Below are 14,516 nucleotides of genomic sequence, written 5' to 3' on the forward strand. Positions count from 1 at the left end.
GGCGCAGTAGGGGGCATTGTGTTTCACAAACACAGCTCTTGTTTAAACTTGCTCAGAACATTTTTTAGAATTACATCTTTGCTGAGTTCAAAAAGTGTATGGTCTATTGAAACACATGGTCATGAGGGGTTTGACAGTGTTCCTACAAGGAACTACTATACAGCTAATAAGTGGTCAGATATTTCCTAATATATCCTTGTCATTTCTGGAATGATATTTACTGGTCCTTATTTTTTAGCTCGGCTGTTTTCAGAGAAAACCCGAGGTAATGTCATAGCCAACTCGTCGTGTCTTGTTGTGTCGTCTTCCGGCGTCGTGCTAAAACTTTGATATTTTGCTCTAAATTCAAAGTACTTTCACCTACAACTTTGAAACTTCATATGTAGATGCACCTTGATGAGTTCTACACGCAACACTCATTTTTGGGTCACTAGATCCAAGGTCAAGGTCACTGTAACCTCTAAAAAAAAATCAAAAAATCAAAAAAGCTTTCATTTATTATGCTCCCCCAAACAAATTTTTGGGGGGAGCATATAGTCGCTGCTTCGTCTGTCCGTCCGTCCGTGCACAATTTTTGTCCGGGCTATTTCTCAGCAATTAATGACCAGAATTCAATTAAACTTTATGGGAAGCTTCACTACCAAGAGGAGATGTGCATATTATCAGCCGGTTCTGGTCGGATGATTTTTCACAGAGTTATGGCCCTTTGAAATTTTCCATTAACTGTACATATAGTGCAATTCTTGTCCGGGCTATTTCTCAGCAACTAATGACCGTAATTCAATGAAACTTTACGGGAAGCTTCATTACCAAGAGGAGATGTGCACATTATCAGCCGGCGCTCGTCGGATGATTTTTCACAGAGTTATGGCCCTTTGAAATTTTCCATTGTACATATAGTGCAATTCTTGTCCGAGCTATTTCTCAGCAACTTATTACGGGAATTCAATGAAACTTTATGGGAAGCTTCACTACCAAGAGGAGATGTGCATATTATAAGCCGGTTTTGGTCGGATGATTTTTTCACAGAGTTATGACCCTTTAAAATTATCTATAAACTGTACATATAGTGCAATTCTTGTCCGGGCTATTTCTCCCCAACTACTGACTGGAATTCAATGAAGCTTTATGGGAAGCTTAACTACCTTTAGGAGATGCGCATGTTATTTGTGGGTTCTGGTTAGATGATTTATTTAGAGAGTTATGGCCCTTCGAAATTTTTAAGTTGCTAAACCATCCATCGTATTATTTTGTCCAAAGTTATGCCCCTCAAGATGTTTCCTTTTATCTGAATATATAGTGCAATATTGTGACAAACAAAACCTTTGTGGAGCATCACCCGTCTAACGGTTTCTTGTTTAAAAATGCACCCGCTGCCGAGCATTGGCACCAGTTGTGCGGTGCTCTTGTTCCCATAACCCTCAGCCTGTCAGATATCTATTTGTAACAGGTTCATGTAGCACAAGAGTATTGCCTGTTGTTGTTGCTCGTGATTCTTCAATCTCTTTAAGTAATTGTTTGATGTATTCAAGGGCATTATTATTAACAAAGTTTTGCCATTTAATGTTGGGACTGTTAGAGTAACTTTTGAAATAAAATAATGTTTGCTCCAATATACCGGCCACTAGAACTCTCTTGGCCAAAATACGAAGTTTAATCTTATAACTATGGCTATTTGTTCATTATAATTGAGTGTTTGTTTTATGTAACTTTTTATAAATGTACATTCTCAATGCTGTAAAATTTCATTTTAAATGAACTTCATGATTTATTTTAGATGCCACACATATCAATGGACATTTGTTGTGAACTGCCAAAAGGTTGTACTGTGATGACTGCATTTCTTACTGCTGAAGAACTTAGTGACATTTCACCTTTTGATCTTGTCTCCAAACGTCATTGCAAACTCACAGACTTTCAAAAGCACAGAGAAACAAGACCTAGTGATGAACAAAGCAGACTTGATATAAGTGCTTACAAAGCACATAAAGGTGCATCACTCCAAAGACGGCTAACATTTCCAAATGTGAGTTCTACTAATCTAAATACTAATTCAGCAAACAAATCTCATACAGTACTTCAATCTTTTTTATCAAATCAGAAGAAGAAGGCATTTTATGACAGACAACAAATAGGTCTGAAATCAACGTGGAGTCAGACCAAGGGAAAAAGTATATCCACCCTGTTGTCTGATGTCCCAATTGTCGAATGTCAAAATGGTGAGTCTGGCATTGAAAGTGAGAGTGACATGTATGAAGGCGTTACTGGGCATCATTTTGGTGAGAAGTATGTGATGGTCTCTCATACAGACACTGATGAACATGAATCAGAATCTGAAAGTGAAGATTTGCTTGACAGCATTGGAATAACAAAATCTGTGGAAAATGGACAATCTGAAAGTGAGGAAGTTTTAGAGTCAACTAAGAATTCTTCCTACAGGATATCAGTAGGAGTTGAAACTTTAGAGAAAGATGAGGGAAATCCTTCAGTTAGTGATTTGAAGAAAAATGATGAGAATCAGAGAATATTAGCAGAAAAAAATAAGGCTAAACATGATGAGAAAAAATCAGAAAGTTCTGAACACAAGGAATTGTTATCGGAGGAATCATTTGGAGAACGTTTGACAGTGGCACCATTGGATGCTGTAAATTCAACTGACTTTGGTTCAGTGATAATGCAAGCGCAATCATCAGAAGATTACAGAGCGCCTCTTTTGTATGATGATTTTTCAATTGAAAGCACATTTCACACTTCAGAAACAACGTCCATGAGTAATACAGAATCTGAAACGGACTTAAAACTTTCAAGCAAAACTGATATACATGAAATAAAAATTTCTGCCTTTTCAAAAATTGATCAGAATAGGGAACATACCTTCAATATTTCAGAGAAAGAAAGTCAAGACTCAAATTACCCCAAAAGGAGACATTGGTCTTCAGAATCCAACAAATATGAATCTGAAGTAGAAACAGAAGATGATGCATTCACAATCAGCAACATTGAACCTTGCATCAGCTGCTATGACTTAGGTGAGAATGCAGGAGTAACTGACAGTCTCTCTTTGGTAAGATGTCAGAAATGCATAGATGTCTTCAACAAACAGGTAAAGTTTGGTGTTCCGTCTGAAAACCAAGAAATTCTTGAATTTGATGGCAAATTTAGAGAAAGAAATGAATCGTCAACAGAAACTGAAAGTCATTCTGACAAAGATCAGAAACCTGAAAACTTCATACCCGCAGCAGCGGCACCTGATAGCGTGATATCTCGATACTGGACCCATGAGATGGAGGGCATGAATGATGTGACTGTTTATGTACAGTGCCACGCTGATATTTCCCTCGTGCTACTGATGGCAAACCCAGACCTGCACCAAGCTTTACCACAACAGGAGAACCTCTTTTATTCTTTGGTAAACTCAATTTCAATAAATCTTTGCTTATTATGGCGACATGATTTTGAACAAACAGAATGTCTTCTTTCTCACTTACGAATATATCTTCAGATTTTTTATCAGATTTTTTCTTCCCGATAATTTTTTTAGGTCAATTCATGTTTCAAAGGAAGAATTGGAAGCAAAGCAATGGGCATTAAGTGTAATATTTACCACGACAAGCGAGAGTTGGCAAACTTATCACTGTGCTATGACTGACATACTGTTGAGCAAAAAATCAACAAACATAGGAAACAAGTGTATTAATAATAACTTTTTATTACATATAAATCATATTTATCATGCATGTTAGAAACACGTTATTAGACTACCATGTCACCCAGTATGCACAAAAGGATTTTTATTTTGTCTATTGGCTGAATTTACTGTTGTTTTATGCTGATGTTACTAACTGTAGGGTGGCATATAGCAGTCACACTTTCTGTCAGTCCATCTGTCCAGCATTCTGTTTTCAAGAGTTCTTTTTACGAAACACTTTCAGATATTGAGCTGATTTTTGGTATGTGTCTACCAACTTGACCTACAGATGAAGTGTGTGTTTCTTTCCGGTCCATTGATTTTTAGCGTTGTTATGGGCCATGCACTTAAAAAAAATTCTCTATAGTATCCGTTTTACTGAGGTCTATTGCAAAACAATTTCAATTGAGCTGATATTTGGTATGTGGGTCTACCTACAACATCTACAGATAAAGTGTGAAATTCATTCCCGTCCATTTTTTTTTGGCGAAGTTATTGGCCTTGGATTATGTTTTATACAAACGGTTTTTCAGAGTTTTTTTTAGAGCTGATTTTTAGTATGTGAGTCTTCCAACATGACCTACAGATGAAGTGTGAGTTTCGTTTGAGTCCATTGATATTTGGTGAATTTATGGGCCTTAGACATTGAAATTTTCCGTTTTCCAGCAGTTGTTTATGAAACACTTTGAGATGTGTCGCTGAGTTTTGGTATGTGAGTCATCCTAATTGACCTGAAGATAAAGTGTGAGTTCCGTTCCAGTCCATTGATTTTTTGCAAAGTTATTGGCTTTGAACTGAGACATTTTCTCAATAATTATCTTTTTCCTGAGGATTTGTTTGCAACGTTTTCAGATATTTAGCTCATTTTTGGTATGGGAGTCTACCTACATAACCTACAAATAAACTTTATTTTAAAGTGTGAGTTTATTTCCAGTCCATTGATTTTTGGCAAAGTGTGGAGAAGTTATAGGCATTGGACTTGTATTTATAATATTCGTGTTCTAGAGTTTTCTCTATAGGTTAAAAAAGGTCCATTGATTTTTGGTGAATTAAGACTTAACAATTTTTTCTAAAATAGCTGGTGTGTGGCTTTGAAGCACAGACGGGGGCATTTTGATTCACAAACGCAGGGTTTGTTTCTAGTGGAAGGCATCTCTTGCCCATCTTGCTGACTTGGACTTCTACATCAAGGAATGCATGGAAAACGAAGCGGGGCACGAGTCTGATCCCAACAGCAAGGACTTGTACAACTTCCTACAGTTTGACAAGTATTCAGCTGAACTGCAAGGTTGATTCTTTATAGAAACCTCAATCTGGGAATATAGTACCTAATGCATGTGCGTAAAATGTCCTCCGTTTGCAGTTTGCAAATTAAGGCTTATCTGGGAGGTCCCTTTTCAAATAAACTGGATTTTTGTTTCAAATAGACTTCCTTTAAAAGAAAAAATCCATCAAAGCAGAACGTGTCATTTTTTATCAGCAATTTGGACTGCACATACATTAAGCCTAATTTCTTCAGAGCTCATACATATCAATGCCATGATTTTATCTCTTGAGTACTTGTGATGTTTACAAACAATTGTACTTACAATGTATTACAACATTTCATTGCTTAGTTTGTCAATGCCTATATGTAGAGTTCTGGACCTTGTTTGATTCCCAGCCTGGTCAAATTGGGTTGTGATTGATCATAAACCATTTTAATAGACACCTCGACAATTTATAAGTTATTGTCAAAAGATTTTTTACTCATTACTGGTTTGGGTCTTCTGTTAACTCAAGAAAGTATAAATAGGTTAACTGACAACTGTTGTATGACTATCTTGATAAATATTTTGAATATATTGTGAAATAAAACTGCAACTACAATAAGACATCAATACTTTTTTTGCTCCCCAAAAAAAATTTGGGGGGAGCATATAGTTGCCGCTTCATCCGTCCGTGTGTGTGTCCGTCCGTGCACAATTTTTGTCTGGGCTATTTCTCAGCATTTAATGACCGGAATTCAAAGAAACTTTATAGGAAGCTTCACTACCAAGAGGAGAAGTGCATATTATCAGCCGGTTCTGGTCGGATGATTTTTCACAGAGTTATGGCCCTTTGAAATTTTCCATTAACTATACATATAGTGCAATTCTTGTCCGGGCTATTTCTCAGCAACTAATGACCGGAATTCGATGAAACTTTATGGGAAGCTTTACTACCAAAAGGAGATGTGCATATTATCAGCCAGTTCTGGTCGGATGATTCTTCACAGAGTTATGGCCCTTTGAAATTTTCCATTAACTGTACATATAGTGCAATTGTTGTCGGGGCTATTTCTCAGCAACTAATGACTGGAATTCAATGAAACTTTATGGGAAGCTTCACTACCAAGAGGAGATGTGCATATTATCAGACGGTTTATGTTGGATGATTTTTCACAGAGTTATTGCCCTTTGAAATTTTCCATTGTACATATAGTGCAATTCTTGTCCGAGCTATTTCTCAGCAACTTATTATGGGAATTCAATGAAACTTTATGGGAAGCTTCACTACCAAGAGGAGATGTGCATATTATAAGCCGGTTTTGGTCGGATGATTTTTTCACAGAGTTATGACCCTTTAAAATTATCTATAAACTGTACATATAGTGCAATTCTTGTCAGGGCTATTTCTCCCCAACTGCTGACAGGAATACAATGAAGCTTTATGGGAAGCTTAACTACCTTGAGGAGATGCGCATGTTATTTGTGGGTTCTGGTTAGATGATTTATTTAGAGAGTTATGGCCCTTTGAAATTTTTAAGTTGCTAAACCATCCATCGTATTATTTTGTCCAAAGTTATGCCCCTCAAGATGTTTCCTTTTATCTGAATATATAGTGCAATATTGTGACAAAAAAAAACTTTGAGGAGCATCACCCGTCTCCGACGGTTTCTTGTTTAAAACAAAAATCATTCAATATTGCCATCCTTCTTGCAGGGACAACGTCTGACCCTATGGCTGGTAACGTACGAGTTCACAACCAGCATCAGATGTTGGCAGATCTTCATGCTGCATTCCAAGCAGACAAGTGCCTCTCGGATATCACCATCAGGTTGTTATATGTCGTTGTATTTACAAGTATATTTTTGCATTAGATATAGCTGGCATATTTCCTCTTAACACATTGTCACTTTGCTTTTCTTGTTGCAGGGACAAAGTTTTATTTTTATGTATGATATTATATAGTGTTTTTGTTATACCACCATTACCATTGGTAATGGGGGCCTTATAGGAGTCACTTTGTCTGTCGGTCGGTCTGTCTGTCCCAAAACTTTCATCCGATCTTCACCAAACTTGGTCAGAAGTTGTATTTAGATGATGTCTTGGTTAAGTTTGAATATGGGTCATGCCGGGTCACAAAACTAGGTCACGGGGTCACTTAGTGCGTTTTAAACCAAAAGTTTGTCTGGACCATAACTATGTCATTTATCGTAAGATTTTAAAATGACTTGCTTCATTTGTTCACCATCATGGGACGGTGTGTTATGGGAAAGTAGAACATCGATATCTCCAAGGTCAAGGTCACACTTGGAGTTGCCCATAAATGAGCTTTTCCTGGCTATAACTTTGTCATTTATTAAGAGACTTAAAAATCATTTGGCACATTTGTTCACCATCATTGGACAGTGTGTCATGCAAAAGATTTACGTTGATAACCCCAAGGTCAAGGTCACACTTTGAGTTCAAAGGTAAAAAATGGCAATAAATGAGCTTGTTCGGGCCATAACTATGTTGTTCATTGTGAGTTTTTAATATCATTTGGCACATTTGTTCACCATCATTGGACAGTGTGTCATGCGAAAGAATTATGTGGATGTCTTCAAGGTCAAGGTCACAATTTGAGTTCAAAGGTAAAAAATTGTCATAAATGAGATTGTCCCGGCCATTTTAAAATCATTTGGCAAATGTGTTCACCATCATAGGACGGTGTGTCATGCGAAAGAATTACGTCGATATCTGCAACATGAAGGTCACACTTTGAGTTCAAAGGTCAAAAATGGCCATAAATGATCTTGTCTGGGCCATAACTTTGTCATTCATTGTGAGATTTTAAAATTACTCAGTACATTTGTTCACAATCATTGCACAGTGTTTCATGCCAAAGAATTACATCTATATCTCCAAGGTAAAGGTCACACTTTGACTTCAAAGGTCAAAAATGGCCATAATTGATCTTGTCCGAGCCATAACTATGTCATTCATTGTGAGATTTTAAAATAACTTGGTACATTTGTTCACAATCATTGAACAGTGTGTCATAAGAAAAAAATAGGTTGATATCTCCAAGGTCAAGGTAACACTTGGAGTTCAAAAGTCAAAAATGGCCATAAATGAGCATGTTCAGGCCATAACTATGTCAATCAGAGTGGGATTTAAACATGAATCTGTACATCAATTTTGTTCACAGTCATTTGACGGCGATTCATGCGAAAGAATTCTAGAGTTCAAAGGTCAAAATGGCCATAAATGATAATGTCATAATAATTATTAAAAATCGCAATTAATTAGCTTCTCTTGTTTTGTGAAGACAGCATGCAAAATATTCTGTGTCAATGCAGCATGTGGGGGTATATGTCACATCTGTGACAAATCTCTAGTTTGTCTTGTCTGCTGTTGTCTGAGTCATTCAGTAACTATGACAACTGGATTCCAATTTATTCTCTTGTCATACTCGAATCATATTGTGTTATTTGACAGGTATGATATAAAATGGTTACATTTTAGTACCAGATTTACATCAGATTGTGTCGAAAGCTTATCAATGGATTAAGACTATTTACAAGCATTATATTTGTATTTGGTGTTTGGTCTCATTTCGTAGTATATATATTTTAAATTCTGAGATAAGGCAAACAAACACACCAGCATTGTTATCACCTAGTTATCTAATAACTAGATTTAACTTTAAATTTAGTCTCGCTGTGAAGAAAAGTGGCTTTATGCTTGTGCGTTGAGTGCCATTCAAAGTGGCTTTATGCTTGTGCATTGAGTGACGTTCAAAGTGGCTTTATGCTTGTGCGTTGAGTGACGTTCAAAGTGGCTTTATGCTTGTGCGTTGAGTGACGTTCAAAGTGGCTTTATGCTTGTGCATTGAGTGACGTTCAAGGTAGCGTTATGCTTGTGCATTGAATGATGTTCAAAGTGGCTTTATGCTTGTGCGTTGAGTGACGTTCAAAGTGGCTTTATGCTTGTGCATTGAGTGACGTTCAAGGTAGCGTTATGCTTGTGCATTGAATGATGTTCAAAGTGGCTTTATGCTTGTGCGTTGAGTGCCATTCAAAGTGGCTTTATGCTTGTGCATTGAGTGACGTTCAAAGTGGCTTTATGCTTGTGCGTTGAGTGACGTTCAAAGTGGCTTTATGCTTGTGCGTTGAGTGACGTTCAAGGTAGCGTTATGCTTGTGCATTGAATGATGTTCAAAGTGGCTTTATGCTTGTGCGTTGAGTGACGTTCAAAGTGGCTTTATGCTTGTGCATTGAGTGACGTTCAAGGTAGCGTTATGCTTGTGCATTGAATGATGTTCAAAGTGGCTTTATGCTTGTGCGTTGAGTGATGTTCAAAGTGGCTTTATGCTTGTGCGTTGAGTGATGTTCAAAGTGGCTTTATGCTTGTGCATTGAATGATGTTCAAAGTGGCTTTATGCTTGTGCGTTGAGTGATGTTCAAAGTGGCTTTATGCTTGTGCGTTGAGTGATGTTCAAAGTGGCTTTATGCTCGTGTGTTGAGAGACGTTCAAAGGAAGTCTCTTCTTAGCAAAGATCCAGTTTAGGAGGAAAGTATAGTCCCTGATTAGCAAATGTTTCCTAAACAAGGCTCAATTACCACTGGAAAGCAAACTTGTCTGACAAAATCTAGTGTTGAACAATAATTTGTCAAGTCTGTGGTAGTTAACCCTGTTAATTGACTTGTAGGTCACACATCACCAGTTGCTATGGACAAAGTAATGAAGCCAGGGAGACGTACTTTCATCCCAGTACAAGTCAGAAGCTGGTGTCTGGTCTTCCAGTGCCAAGAGAATCAATTTTAAACATAGATGTGGTGGCTAGGCAAAGACTGGATAAAGACAAAAATGTTGCAATATTATAGTGTTTAAAGCATTGTGAGTGTTTTCAGTGGCATTTTTGTCCACCTTATTGAACAGATGTGTTCCTTTTTGGCATGGAGCTGAACATAGCCGACAAACCCAGTTCTGTGATATATTATAGTCTAAGTTAACACTAGTAGCTGGAAAGAAACAGCTTAAAATTACAATTGTTTCCATTTTCAGGTGTTAAAATTCAAATTACCTGCTCAATTTGACAACTGAAATTTTTGCTTTTCTTTTGCGCACAGAGATTAATTACCCGCATAATTGAGCGTGATTTGAACAGTTTTTCTAGAGGACCACAATCTGATTAATTTATCGATGTTACACAATTACCGGTATTAAATCCCTGACACTGTCAATTTTTAGAGAACATTTTTAAAGTTTTTTATGTCTGTTTGAGATAGCGTCACCTAATAATAATTCCTGTGAAGTTTCGTTAAAATCTGTTTTGTATGCCCCCGGTAGGGTGGCATATAGCAGTTGAACTGTCTATCAGTCTGTCTGTCTGCCTGTCCGTCCGTCCGTCCGAAAACTTTAACATTGGCCATAACTTTTGCAATATATTTTATAGGAACTTGATATTTGGCATGCATGTGTATCTCATGAAGCTGCACATTTTGAGTGGTGAAAGGTCAAGGTCATCTTTCAAGGTCAAAAGTAAAAAAAATACGATCCAAGGGAAGTAATAAGCTTTAAAAGGGAGATAATTTATAAACCTGCCACATAATATATTGAAATTTTATTTCAAAACGGCGCAATAGGGGGCATTGTGTTTCTGACAAACACATCTCTTGTTTTATTTAGTTTGAATTTAAAATTGAAGCCAGTTTGAAGTATGACAACGAATGACGCACAACAGACAATTGGCGATCCTTAAAGCTAAATCTGTGCATTGTAACGTTGTACAAGTGAGCTAAAAACGTTGATATCAGCAAGTTATATGGAAATTTAAATCAAGTCTTGGTATGGATTACAGTGAAAACTGTGGAGCTAAGGGCGACTACAAAATAAGAGCAACCTGATTTTGTCAGCCAGTAGCCCTGCAGGGCAAGTTGCTTACAACAGATTTTTATGCCCTGATTATTGAGAGGCTAATAACTTTCATGCTGAATCATCTTCATGTACATGTCGTACAACTAAACCATTCACTGCAGTGTAACATGTGATTGTGTATGAAAGTGGTGTTTCTTTGTACATACTGTTATCACTTGTTATGCTTAATTAAATTAACAACACCTACAAATTTGTTAGTTTAAACATTATTTTGTCGGAGTTAGTTAAAAAATAATGTGTATACCTGTAGACAAAGCAATAATAATATGTCATATGTGCAATACATGATGTGAATTGATTGAGAAAACATAAATAACTGACTAACTTGAGGCTAGGTATAACATTATTTATGATGTGGTTACTGAACAATTTAAACTGAAATGTCTTTTTGTGTCTTTATGGCTGTGCAATAAAACTAATTTTTTGTTTTTCTTATTTACATGTTCTGCCAGTAAGTATGTTGTGTTAAACATTGCTGGTTTAGTTGAGTCTAAAGATGTTTTCTATGTTTGTACTTGTAAAGGGTTTCTATGTGTTTGCATAATGATGCATTCCAAAGAACATCACTGGTTTATCTTTTTACATAAAATTGATTACATTTAGGTCATAAAATCAAAAGCATTCAGGGTTATCATAAAAGGACCAAATTTACCAAACAAAAACCTTCACTATCTTGTGTAAGAGGGAATTTCATTAAACTAAGGTTACAATAAAATGTTGATTGTTTGCACCTTGTTATTAAATGGAACAGTAAATTCATATTTGCATGTGATGCTTTTATACTGCTAAGTTTTTATACTCCAGAAAAGTTTAATTTGTGATACATGTATTTTGGAACAATAAAAATGTATGATTTAAATTATTGATATTATTTTTAATTATTAATGTATTTTTTTATTAAAAGTGAAGTTTTTTATGCCCCTGAAGCAACTCACTTTCATTACCCACAATATGGTTGCATACAGTTTTTTTTGTTGATCTTTCAGGAGTTATTTACATTTTGCTTTGAGTTTTTAAATATCTAAACGAATTTTAATGTCAACTATTTGTCTGTTCTAGATGTATTGTACATGTATTTCCGATCATGGTAATAAATCATGATGGTGGTTAAAGATCATGTATCTAGACTACAACTTATAAATTACTGTTCGAGCAGCAATAACTCCCTGAAAACTCCCTGTGTATGTCCACCTAGTAGAGAAACTGAATATCAAATTCAGATCTTTATATCTTGTGATATGACACAGAAACCTAAAATGCATAAGAAAATTACATAATATTATTCAACTAGCAATAACTGTCAGACACATCTTTGGCGTGGGACAACCTGTAACTAAGTTACTAAGCACGACATGTCTTGAAGTAACATTAATACTTAATTCAACGAATATTACGCAAAATAATTTATAAAATAAAGTTAAACAATACAAAAATCAGTGTTCCTTATAGCAATAGCCAAAATGTCAACGCTAGATATGGTATGGTAACATAGATTTAACGAGATACAAATTTAATATCCCAGCCACAATATCTGAACATTTACTAACGAATGCAAGACTGGCTTCGGGCAGCGTTGGAAGTACATGTAGACATATTCATGAGAACTACATCGTGCTTCCGTAGTTGCCTGAAGGCAATCTTGCGTTCACTCGTAAATGTTCGGATAATTGTCTGAAATTCACATGGAATATTGTGACACAGAAAAAATAAAAACGAGCATTTTTTATCTTGTTAAATCTATGTTACAAGACCACATCTAGCTTGGAAATTTCGGCTATTGCTGTAAGGAACATTGATTTTTTATGTGTTAACGTTATTTTTTAAATATTGTATGAAATATTCGTCGATTTTGAGTTCTAATGGGCAAACATCGGAGCATTTGTAGTGTAAGAGATCAAAAGCCTAAAAAAATAATTATTCAAAGAGCAATAGCTCCCTGCGATACGCTTGAGAGGAAGGACCACGCAAAGTCCACCAGCATATCAACCTTCATCATTAGTTCCAAATATTTTGTGAGGAAACAAAAAACTTTTATTAAATGAAATAAAAAATCAAAGGGCAATTATTGGACCAGAGAAATCTGGCAGAGATTTCAATGACCCATAAAAAATATAGACAAGCAGTTAAAGAATGTATCCCTATATATAATCGGGTAGTATACTGAAAATAAAGTTTTATTATGGCAATAATTTATTATTTACCTTCCTATATTAATTGTAGAGGTATGTTCCATTACTCCGAGCAGTATATGTACTCCTCTGATTGGTCAAAAGCAATCCATAGTCGAGTAAAATTAAGAAGACCGGTCAGTAGCTGAGAAAAAGCTTAGGACAAGCAAATCATGAGTTATATGTAGACAAATCATTAAAGGGGCCTTTTCACAGATATTGGCATGTATTGAAGTTTGTAATTAAATGCTTTATATTGATAAACATAAACATTGGATCTAAAAAGTTCCAGTAAAAGACAAGAAAACAATAAAAAAAAGTAACCCACAACTGGGCTCGAACCACTGACCCCTGGAGTAAAAGTATACCATTTAAACCACTCGGCCATCCGTGCTCATAAAATGAGGGATGTATTTTATACTGTATATACGCAATCCTCGTAGTTTCACAAAATATAACGACAACAACAGAACTCTCCAAATTATTCAATCATTTCGCGTTGCAATACTTAATAATTTTCAGGATTTTTGATCGTCAAAAGATGCCTATAATGGCTATTTTAGAGCATGGTTAATGTTCAGTATTACTGTTTCCTCAAAAAAAATCATAACTTCAACGAAAATTTGCGAATCTGAAACAACTTTTTTTAATTTTGTAAATTTACCAAAACGTGAAATGGCGCCTTTAAAGCTGAATGCTCTTGTAGGATGCACATCTTTTCTTGGTTATGCTTCTAACAAAAAGTTTCAGTGTTGATATGCTTTCATCAAAGAAATGATCAAAGTCCTTTAACTGAGACAAATATTACGAAATATCATGGTTGACTGCACACCTCTTGATAATGCAGCTTTTCACAAAGTTTTGAGCCAGTAGTTTTGATAAATGTTCTGGATAAGAATGAATGATGTAAGGCCAGAAGCATACTAATAATATTTTCACTCTAAACATGTTTTTATGAATAATTAAAACATATATTTTAGGTCTACTTTTACAGGTATTTTTTTCTAATTGGTCTTAAGAGGTAAGTATTTATAATGTTTTGTATATAATTACATTAGAAAAAAACTGGAAGAATAACACAATAACTATACCATAGAAACAATGTGAAAATAAAGAGACATTTAATTAAAACAAGTATTGTTTAAAACGATGGATGTTCCCCTTGTTTGATGTTGAGAAAATCTATTATTAGCCTCTGTGACCTTGACTTTGACCCCAGTGACCTCAAACCTCATCAAAAGGTAGAGGTCCATGCTAGGTACCTACATGCCAAATATGTAAGATATCGGTTAAACATTGAAGGAGCTATCAGAAACATCAACAAAAGTGTGACGGAAAATATATTATTAGTTTCAGTGACCTTGACCCCAGTAACCTCAAACCTTGTCAAAAGGTAGGGGTCCAGGCAAGGTACCTACATGCCAAATATGTAAGAGATCGGTAAAATATTGAAGGAGCTATGACAAACTGTAACAAGAGTGTGACAGACAATCT

The 14,516-nt window shown here is 35.8% G+C and overlaps 2 protein-coding genes across 2 annotated transcripts in view; both read left to right on the top strand.

Annotated features, from left to right (window-relative positions):
• The window catches only part of LOC127855461 (uncharacterized), a 29,736-nt gene extending 18,023 nt beyond the window's left edge, over positions 1–11,713 (top strand). The window contains exons 8-11 of the mRNA XM_052391085.1: positions 1,778–3,409; positions 4,832–4,976; positions 6,652–6,766; positions 9,626–11,713. Coding sequence (XP_052247045.1) covers positions 1,778–3,409; positions 4,832–4,976; positions 6,652–6,766; positions 9,626–9,800 — 2,067 coding nt within the window. The 3' untranslated portion in view covers positions 9,801–11,713. The remainder of the gene's footprint in view (positions 1–1,777; positions 3,410–4,831; positions 4,977–6,651; positions 6,767–9,625) is intronic.
• LOC127853246 (uncharacterized) overlaps positions 1–14,516 on the top strand; it is a 99,135-nt gene that overhangs the window by 10,041 nt on the left and 74,578 nt on the right. The gene's annotated exons all lie outside the window — the stretch shown is intronic.

Source organism: Dreissena polymorpha, chromosome 1 (genome assembly GCF_020536995.1).
Source record: "Dreissena polymorpha isolate Duluth1 chromosome 1, UMN_Dpol_1.0, whole genome shotgun sequence".
NCBI lineage: Eukaryota > Metazoa > Mollusca > Bivalvia > Myida > Dreissenidae > Dreissena > Dreissena polymorpha.